The sequence below is a fragment of the Oratosquilla oratoria genome, chromosome 10 (assembly GCF_046742065.1).
Source record: "Oratosquilla oratoria isolate Oo_2021 chromosome 10, ASM4674206v1, whole genome shotgun sequence".
Lineage (NCBI taxonomy): Eukaryota > Metazoa > Arthropoda > Malacostraca > Stomatopoda > Squillidae > Oratosquilla > Oratosquilla oratoria.
This window is the reverse complement of record NC_134786.1, coordinates 81,581-97,500: the sequence shown is the minus strand read 5'-3', so window position 1 is coordinate 97,500 and position 15,920 is coordinate 81,581. Positions and strand designations below refer to the sequence as shown.

At 41.7% G+C, this 15,920-nt stretch overlaps 1 protein-coding gene across 1 annotated transcript in view; it reads left to right on the top strand.

Moving 5' to 3' along the window:
• Window positions 1-9,145, top strand: part of LOC143028976 (alkaline phosphatase, tissue-nonspecific isozyme-like) — a 36,080-nt gene extending 26,935 nt beyond the window's left edge. Inside the window, exons 5-6 of the mRNA XM_076191325.1 lie at window positions 6,995-7,157; window positions 7,934-9,145. Of these exons, the coding sequence (XP_076047440.1) occupies window positions 6,995-7,157; window positions 7,934-8,366 (596 nt within the window). The 3' untranslated portion in view covers window positions 8,367-9,145. The remainder of the gene's footprint in view (window positions 1-6,994; window positions 7,158-7,933) is intronic.
• The last annotated feature ends 6,775 nt before the right edge of the window (window positions 9,146-15,920 follow it).

Below are 15,920 nucleotides of genomic sequence, written 5' to 3'. Positions count from 1 at the left end.
AACGATATATATATATATATATATATAAATATATATATATATATATATATATATATATATATATATATATACATATGTATATATATATATATATATATATATACATATGTATATATATATATATATATATATATATATATATATTTTTTTTTTTTTTTTTTTTTAAGAGTACAACTTTTTGGGGCACCCTGTACAAACAATAGTAAACTCTCCCTTTAATGTCAGAATTGTAATGCAACCTCCCTTTAATGTTTTTGTCTATCTCGCTCCATATATGGACATTTTGTCTCCTTCAGTAGGGGGGTAGGTGACCCTAAACCCCTGTTCACATTAGCGGTTTCAACTGCCGCGGTTGAATTACAATGTAAGTCAATTGAGGCGTTCACACACAACCGCGCAATTTTTCCTTGACCATGCGGTACCGCCGCCGCGGTTTCAGCGCGGTTCAAATCGCTAGTGTGAACAGAGCCCATTAAGCCCCTAAGCCCTAAGCCCTTGAGATGAATAAAATCCTCTGATGCGTCACCGGGAGCTTACTGGTCTCGCATTCGCTTAGTTGTGGGTTTGAGTCCCGCACTCCTCTCCGACTCCAAGCGCATAATAGGGCAAAGGTGACGGCTTCGGCCGCAGCTGCTCAGCGCCTTCTGGCGTATTAAGCTCTTCTCTTGGGTGATGGTCTGAGTGCTGATTCACAACTATGCTTTGTCCAAAGAACGTGGCCTACATTTAGTAATCAGCTAGTGTTTATATATATATATATATATATATATATATATATATATATATATATATATATATATATATATATATATATACAGTATATTCATACTTTTTTTTTTTTTTTTTCTTTTTTTTTTTTAAGACCAACTCCGGGCCTAGAAAGGGTTCATTCACAGTCATCCCCCTATCCCCCCTTCAGCCCCTATTCCCCCATACCAACGCCCCCTTTTAGGGGGGGGGAGGGGAATCCTCCCCCAGTATACCATTAAAGGTCAACCGAGAAGGTTTTGATTTTTTTCTTTATTATTTCATGTATGAAAATACAACTTAGAAGAAGTTAGAACACTAAAATGCACGTTTCTAGCATTTCATAGTCTTGAATTTATCCATGATCTTAAAAGTGCCTGATAGCAGACGAACTTTTCAATGTCATAGTTACATTTTCCACCGCTAGGGCACTGATAACGTAACAGCTGTTGTTTACATTCTCCAACACCTGTTTTGGCTTTGGGATAAGATATAGCCCATTGCGTCTTTTCATTTTTTCCAGTTTTGCTGCCCTTTCATTAGAATGAAGGGCAGCAAGTAGTAGTCCGAAGATCTTTGGGTAAAGAATGAAATTGAAGTCCATTCGCAGCAGAAAGTTTCGTCGAATCACTGTTGCAATTTGCGGCGACACAATGAACCATTTTCGAACTAAATACTTGATAAAACCTTGCTAACACGCGAAATATGACATCACTGATCAAGTTGACAGCGAGAGACAGCATTTTATAGTGCACGCATATGACATGCATCAGAATGTAAACAGCGCGAGTGACGTCACAGCCGATAGACCCTTACGAGAACAGCCGAAGATCGGAGAAGGAAAAGATCGTCTGCTGCCGATATTTTGACAGAACTTTTTATCACATTGCGTAATAATAATTAGCATTTATTCTTGCGTTAGAAAGTGACTAAGCCATACATCTAGCAAATATTCACTACCGCCTCTTTGAAAATGTCCTCAATTGACCTTTAAAGTTACACAATCCAAACAAGACTCTTACGGTGGTATATATTCTTTAAAAAAATCTTTCCCTTCCAAGGATTTATATAAGATTTATGTAAGGAAAGATTATTTTTAAGAATACCACCGTAAGAGTCTTACGGTGGCATTCTTAAGAAAAAATATTTCCCTTCCAAGAATTTATATATAAGATTTATATAAGGAAAGATTTATACAAGGAAATATCTTTCAAGAATACCACCGTTAGTCTAATCCTCTGTGATGGGGATTGACGTAACGGATTTGTTGAATAAGTACCCTCCCCCCATACCTCCCCCCCGCCCCCTTCAGGTCACAGTGCCTGTTACCAAGGCACTGCAAGGCACTGTAAGTAACCCCTCAAAGTCCTCTCATGCATTCAGGGACTGCAAATGACCCCTCAAAGTCCTCTAATACAGTCAGGCACTGCAAATGACCCCTCAAATTCCTCTAATACAGTCAGGCACTGCCAGTGGCCCCTCAAATTCCTCTAATACAGTCAGGCACTGCAAATGACCCCTCAAATTCCTCTAATGCACTCAGGCACTGTAAGTAACCCCTCAAAGTCAGGCAGCCAGGCACTGTAAGTGACCTGCAAGGCACTGCAAGTCACTGCAAGTAGAAGGTACTGTTATTTTGAACCCTATGGACGTGTTTCTGTTCTTGTGTTTGCGTGTAAACAGGATAGAGCGTTCTTAATTTCTCTTTCCGTGTTCCCTAATGTTTTGGGTGTTTTTATAGCAATAACTCGCGTTATTTTCCTCTCTCTCTCTCTCTCTCTCTCTCTCTCTCTCTCTCTCTCTCTCTCTCTCTCTCTCTCTCTCTCTCTCTCTCTCTCTCTCTCTCTCTCTCTCTCTCTCTCTCTCTCTCTCTCTCTCTCTCTCTCTCTCTCTCTCTCTCTCTCTCTCTCTCTCTCTCTCTCTCTCTCTCTCTCTCTCTCTCTCTCACTCTCTCTCTCTCTCTCTCTCACTCTCTCTCTTTTCGCTGTGTGTTCATGAAGGTAATGCTTTCTAACATATGCTTGTACTGCTCATGCTGCCAGCATTGTTCAATAACGGGTTGTATTCTTAAACCGTATTAGGTCACATTTTTTAGGGACTCCTGTATTAAGTGTGTATATCGCTCACCAGCTTTTAGAAAAATCAAACTAACGTGTCTTACGTAACTATCTATTGAAACCTTATTGTGTGACCGCTAGACAGATATGTAATCAAGGTTAACTACCTTAGTTGAGTTATTTTTAAGCGAGCCCTACACGACCAATAATATTGCTCAATATTCCGTATTGTACAATATTATTGACGGTACATGGATAGTATTGAAGACTGACACAATATATTGAAGACGTCAAACGTACAGACCAATCACGAGTGTCTATGCAATACCATCTCTGTGCCGTCAATAATATTGCACAATACAAAATATTGCGCAATATTATTGATCGTGTAGGGCCCGCTTTAAACTATGGGGTCAGGGAAACTCCATAAATTGGGAAGGTTTTAAGAATATGACCCATTTGCTTGACCCCAAAATCGTGTGTCAAATTATGCTGCTTAGTTCATCCTCGTGCCAGTGCCAATCAAGACAGTGTCAATCGTGCCAATCATGCTGCTTTACACAAGTGTGTCTATCATGCTGTTTCACACAATCGTGCTAATCATGCTGCTTTACACAAGTGTGCCCATCATGCTGTTTCACACAGTCGTGCCAATCATGCTGCTTTACACAATTGCACCAATCATGCTACCTTGCATGATTGTACCAATCATGCTATTTCACACAATCATGCTACTTTACATAATCGTTCCAACCATGCTGACTTACATATGCCTGTACCAATCATGCTGCTTCACGCAATTGTGCCAATCATACTGACTCACACATTTGTGCCAATAATGCTGCTTCACACAGTCGTGCCAATCATGCTGCCTCGCATGATCATGTTAAAAATGCTGCTTCACACAACTGTGCAAATCATGCTATTTCACACAATCGTACTAATCATGCTGTTTCACACAATCGTGCCAATCATGCTGGTTCACAAAATCATGCCAATCATGCTGTTTCACACAACCGTGCCAATCATGCTGGTTCACACAATCGTACCAATCATGCTGTTTCACACAATCGTGCCAATCATGCTGGTTCACACAATCATGCTGTATCACAAAACCGTGCCAATTATGCTGGTTCACACAACCGTGCCAATCATAATGTTTCATACAATCGTGCCAAATGTGCTACCTCACACATGCTTGTGCCACTAACATCCGCCTGTGTGTTCCTTCCCATAGGCAACCCCATCCACGGTCCGGTCTGGCCTTGAGGTCGCCGGGCCGATCTGGCCTGATCCGACCGGATTGGATCGTGTGTGTGCTGCTGTCCGATGGCCTGAAGGCCAAATCGGACCGTGGATGGGGGTCCCATACTCCCATTCTCCTCTTTCGGAAAGTTTTTAAGTTTCTTTATACTTGAAACTTTGTCTTTAACTCCAAAATCACGCACACACGCATGCATATATATATATATATATGTATATATATATATATATATATATATATATGTGTGTGTGTGTGTGTGTGTGTGTGTGTGTGTGTGTGTGTGTGTGTGTGTGTGTGTGTGTGTGTGTGTGTGTGTGTGTGTGTGTGTGTGTGTGTGTGTGTGTGTGTGTGTGTGTGTGTGTGTGTGTGTACGTACAGTATATACATAAGTATCAACACACATACGCTCATACACAAACACATACACTTTCGCAAACACATATACGCATACATGAACACACGCACACACCAACGCCTACACGTATATGATTTATACACACACACACGCACACGATATACATATATATATATTTATACATGTATGTACTTAGGCATATACACTAACACATGATTTTTTGCACAAATATCATCCCAATCCTTCCTCCTCCTCCTCCTCTTGCTCTTCCTCCTCCTCTTCCTCCTCCTCTTCCTCCTTTTCTTCCTCTTTCTTCTCTTCTTCCTCTTCCTGTTCCTTATCTTCATCCTCTTCATCACGTTCTTCATCACGCTCTTCACCATCACGTTCTTCATCACGTTCTTCATCAAATTCTCCTCCATCACGTTCTTCATCACGTTCTTCACCATCACGTTCTTCATCACGTTCTTCTTCATCACGTGCTTCATCACGTTCTCCATCAAGTTCTCCTCCTTCACGTTCTTCATCACGTTCTTTACCATCACGTTCTTCTTTGTCCTCTTTTTTATTCTTCATTTTACCGTTTTCTGTCTGTACGTTATGTTTGAATTATACATATATGTATACATAAGGACGTGTGTGTGTGTGTGTGTGTGTGTGTGTGTGTGTGTGTGTGTGTGTGTGTGTGTGTGTGTGTGTGTGTGTGTGTGTGTGTGTGTGTGTGTCTATGTGCGTATATGCGTGTGTGTGTGTGTGTGTGTGTGTGTGTGTGTGTGTGGGTATGTGTGTGCATATATGTGTGTGTGTATGTGCGTATATGCGCGTGTGCGTGTGTGTGTGTGTGTGTGTGCGTGTGTGTGTGTGTGTGTGTGTGTGTGTGTGTGTGTGTGTGTGTGTGTGTGTGTGTGTGTGTGTGTGTGTGTGTGTGTGTGTGTGTGTGTGTGTGTGTGATAATCCTACCTATATCACTGAATTTCCTTGGGAAAAAAATCAGGAAATCAACTATCCGGATAGATGTTTTATTTTATTCATTTATTTATCTATTCATTTATCTATTTGTTTATTTATTTATCTATTTGTCCATCTATTTATTTCTATTTCATTCTATTTCCATTTCTTTACAAGGACACATCGAAATATATCAAAAAGCAATTTTCATAAAAACGTGTGTATGTGTGTGTGTGTGTGTGTGTGTGTGTGTGTGTGTGTGTGTGTGTGTGTGTGTGTGTGTGTGTGTGTGTGTGTGTGTGTGTGTGTGTGTGTGTGTGTATGCGCGCGTGCGAGCGTATGCACATGCTTACATTTATTTGTATAAGTGTGTGTACGTGCGTGTGTATGTTTGTACGTACGCACGTGTATGTATATATATATATATATATACATTTCCAATTCACATATAAACACACACCTCTACATTCTCCGTTTCCATCTCTATGCGGCTCCATATTTCATTCCACTTCGCCTTCATGTACGTTTATGTAAACATGTACGTGTACACAAAGTGTACACATATCTACACTTTGTGTACAATTGCTCCTTCCCATCCTTGCCTTTGATGTAGTGTCATTGTTTCTAAATGTGCCGTTCGATTGAACTACGTTTTATCTGTGTGCATTATATGTTGCTTTAGTGTTTTCCTTGTATTCCTACAATTTATCATATCTTCTGTATGTTTACCCTAAAGGTGGCAGCGCACTAGGTATTTCTCAATACCATGCTACTTGCTTTTGCTATTTGGTTATGTAACGTCTGAAAAGCTGAATGACGATGTTCTTACGGAAGTCTGGAATAGTGTAACCCAAGTCGTTGCTAGTCAAAGCAAGTAGCAAAAGCAAGTAGCAAAAGCAAGTAGCATGCTATTGAGAAATACCTAGTGTGCCACCACCTTCACCCAGCTGCCCACCGCTGCAAAGACGTGCGGTTGCCTACATACACCTCCAGTCCTTATCCTTATCCAACCGTGGCAGACTTTGCAGATTTTATTAAACCTAACGTCAAATAACTTCATTCCAATGCTAAAGATCTTTAATCGGATCACTGGAGGCTACACTCCGTGACCGCCTCTCTTCGCCAGTAATAAAATAACTTATTAACTGCCATAATAAGGTTAACAAAGCTTGCCACGGCACTTATGCCCTTCATCCTCGCAATAAATCGACCCCTTTACTCTATTCACAGGTTTTAGATTAAGTTAGATTTAGACAGATATTCTAGACAATGTGATGAAAATATCCCTTTGATACCATTCATATAAATATCCCCAAATATATATATATATATATATATATATATATATATATATATATATATATATATATATATATGTATATGTTTCTCTAAGTTAGATTTAGTCAGATATTCTAGACATTGTGATAAAAATGTTCCTTTGATATCATTCATGAAAATATCCCCAAATGAATACATATACATATATATATATATATATATATATATATATATATATATATATTATATATATATATATATATATATATATATTTATATATATATATATATATTGTGATGTGTTTTCCCCCTATGACGTCATCGCTTACGTCATATCCCACCCAGGCTTCGACTCTGACGTCAGTGACCTCGACTCGAAGCCCTACACCACGTTGCTATACGGCAACGGTCCTGGTTACTCCCACGCGACTCCCCAGGGGCGTGAGGACATCAGCGGAGCCAACTTCAAGGATATCAACTTCATCCAGCAAGCGGCAGTACCCAGGAAGTAAGCAGGGATGGGTCAGAAAGGGGACGTTGGACGTCGTTGGACGTCATGCGGGTGTGACGTTATTAGGATCGTAATGTGTGTGGCGTTTTTTTTTTTTTTTTTTTTGTAGAAAACAGGGGGTCCGGTCATATTTGGAACATAATTATATCACATTCATTTTGTCGGGGCTTTCTTGACATACATCTTGCCCCCTCCAACTGAATAATATTGATAGACCCATTTAATTGTTTACAACAGTATTGATTCAATATATTGTATCAATATATTGCTCAATATATTGTGTCCATATGATAAAACTGTCAATATATTGAGTACATATTCAATCAATATATTGGATCAATAATAGTGAGAGAAAGTCAATATGTTGAGTCGATATGTCCTGTAGAGGGAGAGAGATTTAGGTCAATATATTGTATAAATATTTTTGATAGAGTTGGGACCACTTGTGCATACATCTGTGTTGGTCACTGAATAGTATTGATAACGTCTTTTAGTTGCATCACTATATTGTATCATTATAAATAGAAAATCAATATATTAAGTCAATAGAAATAAATACAGATTGAGTCAATATATTGTGTACAGGGGGAGATTATCAGGTCAATATATTGTATCAAAATGGTTGATAGTGTAGGGGCCGCTTGTACATCCATCTTTGTCCCCTAATGAATAGTTGATAGAGTCCTTTAGTTGTATATTGTTTCAATTGTGTCAATATATTGATGCGTTGAGGACGACGCTTCTTTCACGGCCCTCGGTTCCTCCTCCGACAGATACGAGACCCACGGAGGCGAGGACGTTCCCGTCTACGCGACGGGTCCGAGTTCCTACTTGTTCTCGGGAACCATCGAACAGACTTATATCGCCCACGCCATCGCCTACGCAGCTTGCATGGCCGACGACAACTCCCACTGCGAGAAGCCCCCGAAGGACGACGCTTGTGCCAGCGGCGGGGGGGGCGGGGGAGGAGGAGGAGGAGGGCACGGCAACGGGAGAGACCTCTACGGCGCCGCCCTCTACCCAAGACCCCAACTCCCCCTCGGGATCAGCTCCTCGGACGTCGAGGAACAGAAACGTCATAAACCTCAGTGGGCCTGGAGTAGCGCGTCCTCGGTGGCGCCGAGGGGGGGATGGTGGTCGACCTTCTTCCTCCTGAAGCCTTTGGTCCTGCCCCTCTTGCTCCTGCCGGTGGTTGCTCTGCGCTGAAGGGGATCCTGAGAGGAGAGAGGATCCTCCGGTTGCCCCAAAGACGAAGCCCCCCGAGGCCAAGCGAAGAAGTCTCCCGAGGCCGCCATTGTCCCTCATCTACCTCCCTCGCCTCCCCGCCTCCCCCTTCTCTGCCCTCCAACCTCCTTCTTCGTCTCCCTCAGCCTTCTTCATCTTGGTCAATCTCTTGTCTTCGAACTTTTTTTTTCCCTCTCTTTTCAAAAAAAAAAAAAAAAAATTATTTTCTTTTTCCTGACCAATCCTCTTCTTGCGCCGGTGGTGTCATCGGAACCATGCTGGTTTCGCTCTCGCTTAGTTGCGGGTTCGAGTCCCGTACTCCTCTCCGATTCGCAACAGTGACTGCCTGCCCCCACCAGTCCAAGCGCACAAGAGGGCAAATCTGACTGCTTCGGTCGCAGCTACTCAGCGCCTCCTGGCGTGGGCTCAAAACCTTCCTCCTTCTCATCCTATCCAAGTTTCTGTCTAATAAGACTCCTTTTGCCGAGAAATATCTCTTGACCCCAGAAACTCTCTTCTGCTCCTCCTCCTCCTCCTCCTCCTCTTCTTCTTCTTCTTCTTCTTCTTCTTCTTCTTCAAGAGGTCTGACCATCTCTTCGTGGTCTTCGCCTTCAGAAGTCTCCTCCTTTGTTCTTTGACCTTTGTCCTCTGGTTCGATCCCTCAAGTTCTTCTTCTTTTGGATATTTACGCTCTCCTCCTCCCACTCACCTTCTCCTCATGTCCCTCCCCCTCTCCCCCTCTGATTCAAACTCTCCCTCTTTTTGGGATCTTATGCCCTGTCAGTCTCCTTCTCCCCCATGCCTCTCCCCTCTCCCCTTCTCTCCCCCTCTTCTCCTCTCCCCCGATTTTGTGCCTTCATGGGTGGCCTCACAGACAGACTATAGTCACGTGACGTCACGTGACGCCACGTACTCGCAACGACGCAGCGACGTCAGCATCACGTACGAGGTGTGTGTGTGTGTGCACGTAGTCGTACCGCGCTTGGTGCGTCACGTGGATATCACGTGATATCAAAAGAAATGTTTCTCTCCACGTGACGTTTTACAGTCGCGTGGGCGTTTTGTAGTCTCGTAAGGCAATTTTTTCTAAGAATGACATTTTCGTGTGATCTTTTTTTTTTCATCTCCGAAATAGACCCATATAGCGGGAACGGATGCCAAGAAAGCACGTAGCTTAAGAGCTAAAACCACGTGAATACACGTAATTTGATCACGTGGGTTTTTCCTTGCAAAGACGATACAGCCTGTAAAGCATATACATATATATATATATATACATATACACATATATACATTCTGTGAGTTTGTGAGGGTGACTGTTGTGGATGGGAGTGTGTTTGAATCAAGTTCATTCTCATTAATATGTGTGGTACAGGAACGAAAACGAAAGGGAAATGTGACACGTGTGTCGGAAAGGATGGTTCAGACAAATGGACAGTAGGATGCGTGTGACGAAATCATCTGGAAAACCGTTACGGATTTTGAAAATTCAAATATAACGGCTATTAGTTACTAACGAGTTTTTTGTTATTATTGCAAAGGGATATTTTTTGGAATGAAAATAGGAAAATAGTCAAATGGTAATAATATTATTGGAAATGGTAACGATAGTGTTAGGAATGGTTATAATGGAGATGGCAATAATAGTGTTGGAGATGGTATTAATTCTGTTGGAGATGATGACAGTGTTGGAGACGGTAATAAAGGTAAAGATGGAGATAGTAATAATGGTGTTGGAGATGGTAACGATGGTGTTGGAGATGGTAATCTTGTTGGAGATGATGATAGTGTTGGGGATGGTAATATTCCTTTTGGAGATGGTAATGGTGGTGTTGGAGATGGTGACGATGGTGTTGGAGATGGTAATAGTGTTGGAGATGGTGATGATAGTGTTGGAGACGGTTATGACGGTGTTGGAGATGGTAATAACCCTGTTGGAGATGGTGATGATAGTGTTGGAGATGGTGATGACAGTGTTGGAGATGGTGATGATAGTGTCGGAGATGGTGATGATAGTGTTGGAGATGGTGATGACAGTGTTGGAGATGGTGATGATAGTGTCGGAGATGGTGATGATAGTGTTGGAGATGGTGATAAGTGTTGGAGATGGTGATAAGTGTTGGAAATGGTGATGACGGTGTTAGAGATGATGATGCCAGTGTTGAAGATGATGATGACAGTATTGGAGATGGTACTAATCCTGTTGGAGATGGTGATGTAGCGTTGGAGATGATGACAGTGTTGGAGATGGTGATGATAATGTTGGAGATGGTGATGACAGTGTTGGAAATGGTGATGACAGTGTTGGAGAAGGTGATGACGGTGTTGGAGATGATGATGACAGTGTTGGAGATGATGACAGTGTTGGAGATGTTAATGACAATGTTGGAGATGGTACTAATCCCGTTGGAGATGATAATGGTGTTGGAGATGGTCATGATAGTGTTGGAGATGGTGATGACAATGTTGGAGAAGGTGATGATAGTGTTGGAGATGGTGATGTTAGTGTTGGAGATGTTGATAATGTTGGAGATGGTGATGATAGTGTTGGAGAGAGTGTTGGAGATGGTGATGATAGTGTTGGAGAGAGTGTTGGAGATGGTGATGATAGTGTTGGAGACGCCGTGCGTAGTTAGTACAAGAAACAAAGTACCTCATGAAGATATAATATGGACGACTGCATCAGCCAAATATTCTCAAGGTTTAATAGTAATCCCATAGATTTAATCTTTGAATTCGCCCATCCTGCTGCAAGCCAACTCGAATCTGTTGCCTCTATCCTTATTTGTCATTATTGTTATTATTATCATTATTATTATCTATTCTACTTTATTTATTTATTTATTTATTTATTTATTTTTTTTCTATTTTATTCTATTTTATTTTACTTTATTTTTTATCTATTTAGATATTTAGATATTTATTTATATATTTATTTATTTATTTATTTATTTATTTATTTATTTTTTATTTTTTTATTCATTTATTTATTTTTATTTTTTTTTTGAGCCGAAGAAAACCATGGCCTTCTCTTCCTCTTCCTCCTCTTCCTCTTCCTCTTCCTCTTTCTCCTCCTCTTCCTCTTCCTCTTCCTCCTCCAACCAGTTTTTGTTCACTTCCTCGTCCCCCTTCAACCCCTCCCCCTCCTTCCTCTCTTCCTCTTCCCCCTCCAACGCCTCTTCCTCCAACTCCTCCAAATACCCGTCCTCCTCGCCCTCTTCCTCACGAAATAGAATGGCGTCATCTACCCTATGGAAAACAATGACGCCATCCACATCCCATGGATGAGAATGACGTCATACGTGACGTCATATTTTCTGTCCTCCATTCAGTGACGTCACTGTCCATGGAGTAATAAATAACCTGTTTGTGTCCTCTCGAGGACACAAACCTGCCTTCTGCGACCTTAGGCCACTCGAGACCGCGGCCTTTGGGCCCATACGCGGAGGAGGAGGCTAAGATGCTCGTCCTCAAGGAGAAACGACCTCGTCCTCCAGATCCGGAGGTTGAAGGTTGAGGTTGGAGGATGAGGTTGGAGGATGAGGTTGGAGGATGAGGTTAGAGGATGAGGTTGGAACATGAGGTTGGAGGATAAGGTTGAAGGTTGAGGTTGTAGGAAGAGGTTGGAGGATGAGGTTGGAGGATGAGGTTGGAGGATGAGGTTGGAGGATGAGGTTGGAGGATGAGGTTGGAGCATGAGGTTGGAGGATGAGGTTGGAGCATGACGTTGGAGGGTGAGGTTGGAGGATGAGGTTGAAGGTTGAGGGTGGAGGATGAGGTTGAAGGTTGAGGTTGGAGGATGAGGTTGGAGGATGAGGTTGAAGGTTGAGGTTGGAGGATGAGGTTGAAGGTTGAGGTTGGAGGATGAGGTTGGAGGATGAGGTACTACGCCAATACTCTGGAGGAAGAGGAGTTCCCTGGTCCTCCAAAGGGAACTCTTCTTCTTCTTCTTCTTCTTCTTCTTCTTCTTCTTCTTCTTCTTCTTCTTCTTCTTCTTCTTCTTCTTCTTCTTCTTCTTCTTCTTCTTCTTCTTCTTCTTCTTCTTCTTGGCTTTGTTTACATATAGTTCATCCTCTTCCTTCTTCTTCTGCTTCTTCTTCCTGTTCGTCTTCTTGTTTTTTCCTCTTCGTCTTCTTATTCTTCTTCTTCTTCCTCTTTGCCCTTTTCTTCTTCTTCTTTTTTCTTTTGGACTTTGTTTACATACAATTTTCTTCTTCTTCTTCTCCCTCTTCCTCCTCTTCATCTTCTTCCTCTTTCGGGTCTTCGAAGCGTTCGAGAATTCCCTCCAGACGTGACGTCATGTCGTGAAATTCATCTTTCTCGTAAAAAATTGCCGTAACAGCAGAACATCCTGTGTATAAGCTTGTTAAGCTTGATCGATATTTGCCTTTTTACAGGGTGACAAAAAAGAAATAGAGAAAACATGACCTGGTTGTTATATCGTTAGTTTTTATTTTTCCTATGTTTTGCTCTCTCTCTCTCTCTCTCTCTATCTATCTATCTATCTATCTCTCTCTCTCTCTCTCTCTCTCTCTCTCTCTCTCTATATATATATATATATATATATATATATATATATATATATATATATATATATATATATTTCTAACTTAATTTTTAGACTGAATGATTGCAGTCAGGGCGTGGTATCTATATTTTTGTGTTACCCTGTACTTAAAAAAAAAAAAAAACTCGACAGGCAATCGCTCATCGGCCACAATTTCCTCAACCGGATGGTCACTGAGGCTAACTTCGCTCCATTCTCTTTTTTATTATTATAATTTTTATTCTATTTGATCTATTTATTCATTTATTTATTCATTCATTCATTTTTGTGTACTTGTACGTTAGTGTTCACTTAATTACGAACACTACCGACCCTGTTCACCAAACGAGATTAACTCGAAGGTTAACCGCAAGTCATTCCAACAGCGAGGCATTTGACTAATCTTGCAGTATTCTTATGGTCAGGAGTATTAAAAAAAAAAAAAGCAGGATTCATTTTTGTAGGATAAACGCTGAATGTATTCACAGCATATTTGATTACACATGATATACATGCCTTGCGGTATACTAATTGACTTTGTACAAGTATACCGCTTATGAACAGTCCTTATATTTTTCTTAGAGTTGACCTAAGATTGGTTGTTTGACCTAAGATTGGTTGTGATTGGTCGATTCACACTGGTCGCTGCAAACAACGTGATGTTTGATGGTCGATGAGTTTGTGATTGGTAGGGATTCCAATCCCTTGATTGGCAGGGGTATAAAGTCACTGGTAGAGGTACAAGCCCCCTGATTGGTATAGGTGACTCAAGCCTATGATTGGCAGGACTATAAAGCCTCTGATTGGAAGAACTACTAAACAAATGATTGGTAGAACTACGTATCCAGTGATTAGCAGAGCTACAGACCTGTGATTGGTTGCCTCATCAAGGCTCTGGCCTGGGGACGGAGAGCTTTCGACCAACCAATCACGAGATTAGATTGGTAGGGAGCATTATGACGTCATACAAAGTAACGTCGTCATCAAGAGAACTCACTTTGACATCGCGAACTCCCTCCCCCTGTCAGGAGGCTAGGCAGGACGGTACCCCTCACAGAGGGTTGAATGAACCATACCCTTGGTCCATCTTGCTGGCGGCAGGGTTCGAACTAACTGCCACCACCCCCGACCGCCGCCGCCGCCGCCGCCGCCGCCGCCGCCGCCGCCGCAAATGGTGACGCTCTAATCTGAGGTCGAACAAGCCACGGCCTAGAGTCGCCTGTTTTGTACACAGAGATGATAAGTGTATAAAGGGCCATTTACACGGTCCAACAGTTTGACAAACCCGGTTTGTCAGACAAGTATTTGAAGTGATGTTTGACCATGTGAATGGATGGGGGATTTGGTCGTCAAACATGTCTGTCGAACGTCTTTGACAACCAAATACCCTATTCACACGGTCAAACATCACTTCAAACACTTGTTTGACAAACCGGGTTTGTCAAACCGTTTGTCCGTCTAAATGCCCCTTAAGATGATGTGATGCTGCATTTTTATCACAGCCAAATGATAAATGTCGTCTATTAGTTTATAAACCTCTCCGATCTCGGGGATTAGTAGTTATTGACCCATTCTTTCTTTTCAAGAACGGGTGGCAGGCACTTGTATGTCGAGTCGAAGAGCCTGAGAGAGAGAGAAAGAGAGAGAAAGAGAGAGAGAGAGAGAGAGAGAGAGGTATCGGGAGACAGGCAGGCAGGCAGACCGGGAGACGCACTATGAGAGGACGATGGCTTTATTTCCACAATGTTTCGTTCATTCAAGCATTATCATATACATTCGTCCGATTAAACGAAATGTTGTAGCAATAAAGAGTTTATCTTTGCATCTGAGGATCTACCTAGACCAGGGGTGGGCAGCCTTTTTTAAGTGTGTGTGCCAAAATCAGCCAAGTCTTTGATACAAAACGATAGGCCTACATGGGCCACCTTCCTAACCCTCTTGGGGCCCCGTTCCGCCGCCCAGCGTAGTATGCGGTTCCCAACGACCATACAAGTTGGAGGTTTATTAGTTATTGTTTTAAGGTGAGCCCTGGGTTTTGCGTGCAGGGAAATAGTCCTTAGGTGTGCCAGTTTTTGGCACGCGTGCCAAGGGTTGCCCACCCCTGACCGAAGGAAAAGCATGGCGACACGACACATATAGATTTTGCTTTTATTATTATTTTTATTATTGTTATTTTTACTTTTATAATTTTTTTTTAATCTGGGTTCTATAGGGCAGATGTCGCTGAATTTAAGGAGCTCATAAAAGAAAAAGAAGAAAATTATGAGACGTACTGTAGGTCACTTTATTGGGTCAAAGTTTTTGCTTGCTTCTCGAAACTAAAAAAAAAAATAATAATAATAATAATAATGATAATAATTGTGTGGTCCCAAAGAGATAAGGCATCGACCTAGATCCTAGATTCTAATCTATAAAAAACAAATCTATTTTATTCTAGTCACGTAGCTGGTCTCCCAGACAAACCGGAGGAGACAGCCGCTGTCTCCAAAATACTCGACAGGCAATCGCTCATCGGCCATTTTGTGACTCCCCACACCGGCCCAACATTTGGGCATTTGCATTATTCAAATTAATGCCATTTTCATTTATCCTTGCTACCTTTTTATTTTCTTTGCCCTTTGTTAAATTAATATTCTTAAAGTAAGGTTTAGTGTTATACAGCAAAAAGGGTATAACTGCCATTTTCGGACGAGTCGGGTTAGGTACTGAACTATGTTACTTGAAAGAGGCGATTATGTTTTTTTTTTTTTTATCAAGTTAGGGGTCTTAACTAAGGATAGGGCCAAGTTAGTCCAAGTGTGTAGTTAAGAAACCACGCTAACGAGGCTCTCCTAAACAAAGATGGCGTCAGGGAGAAGTGTGCAAGAGAGTAAAGCTGGCGGCACGCTAGGCATTTCTCGCTAGCATGCTACTTGTTTTTCCTACTTCGTTTGAGTAGAAACTATTTCAGTTAAACCTAGAATACGAATGTTAGACACTTTGTTGAGATG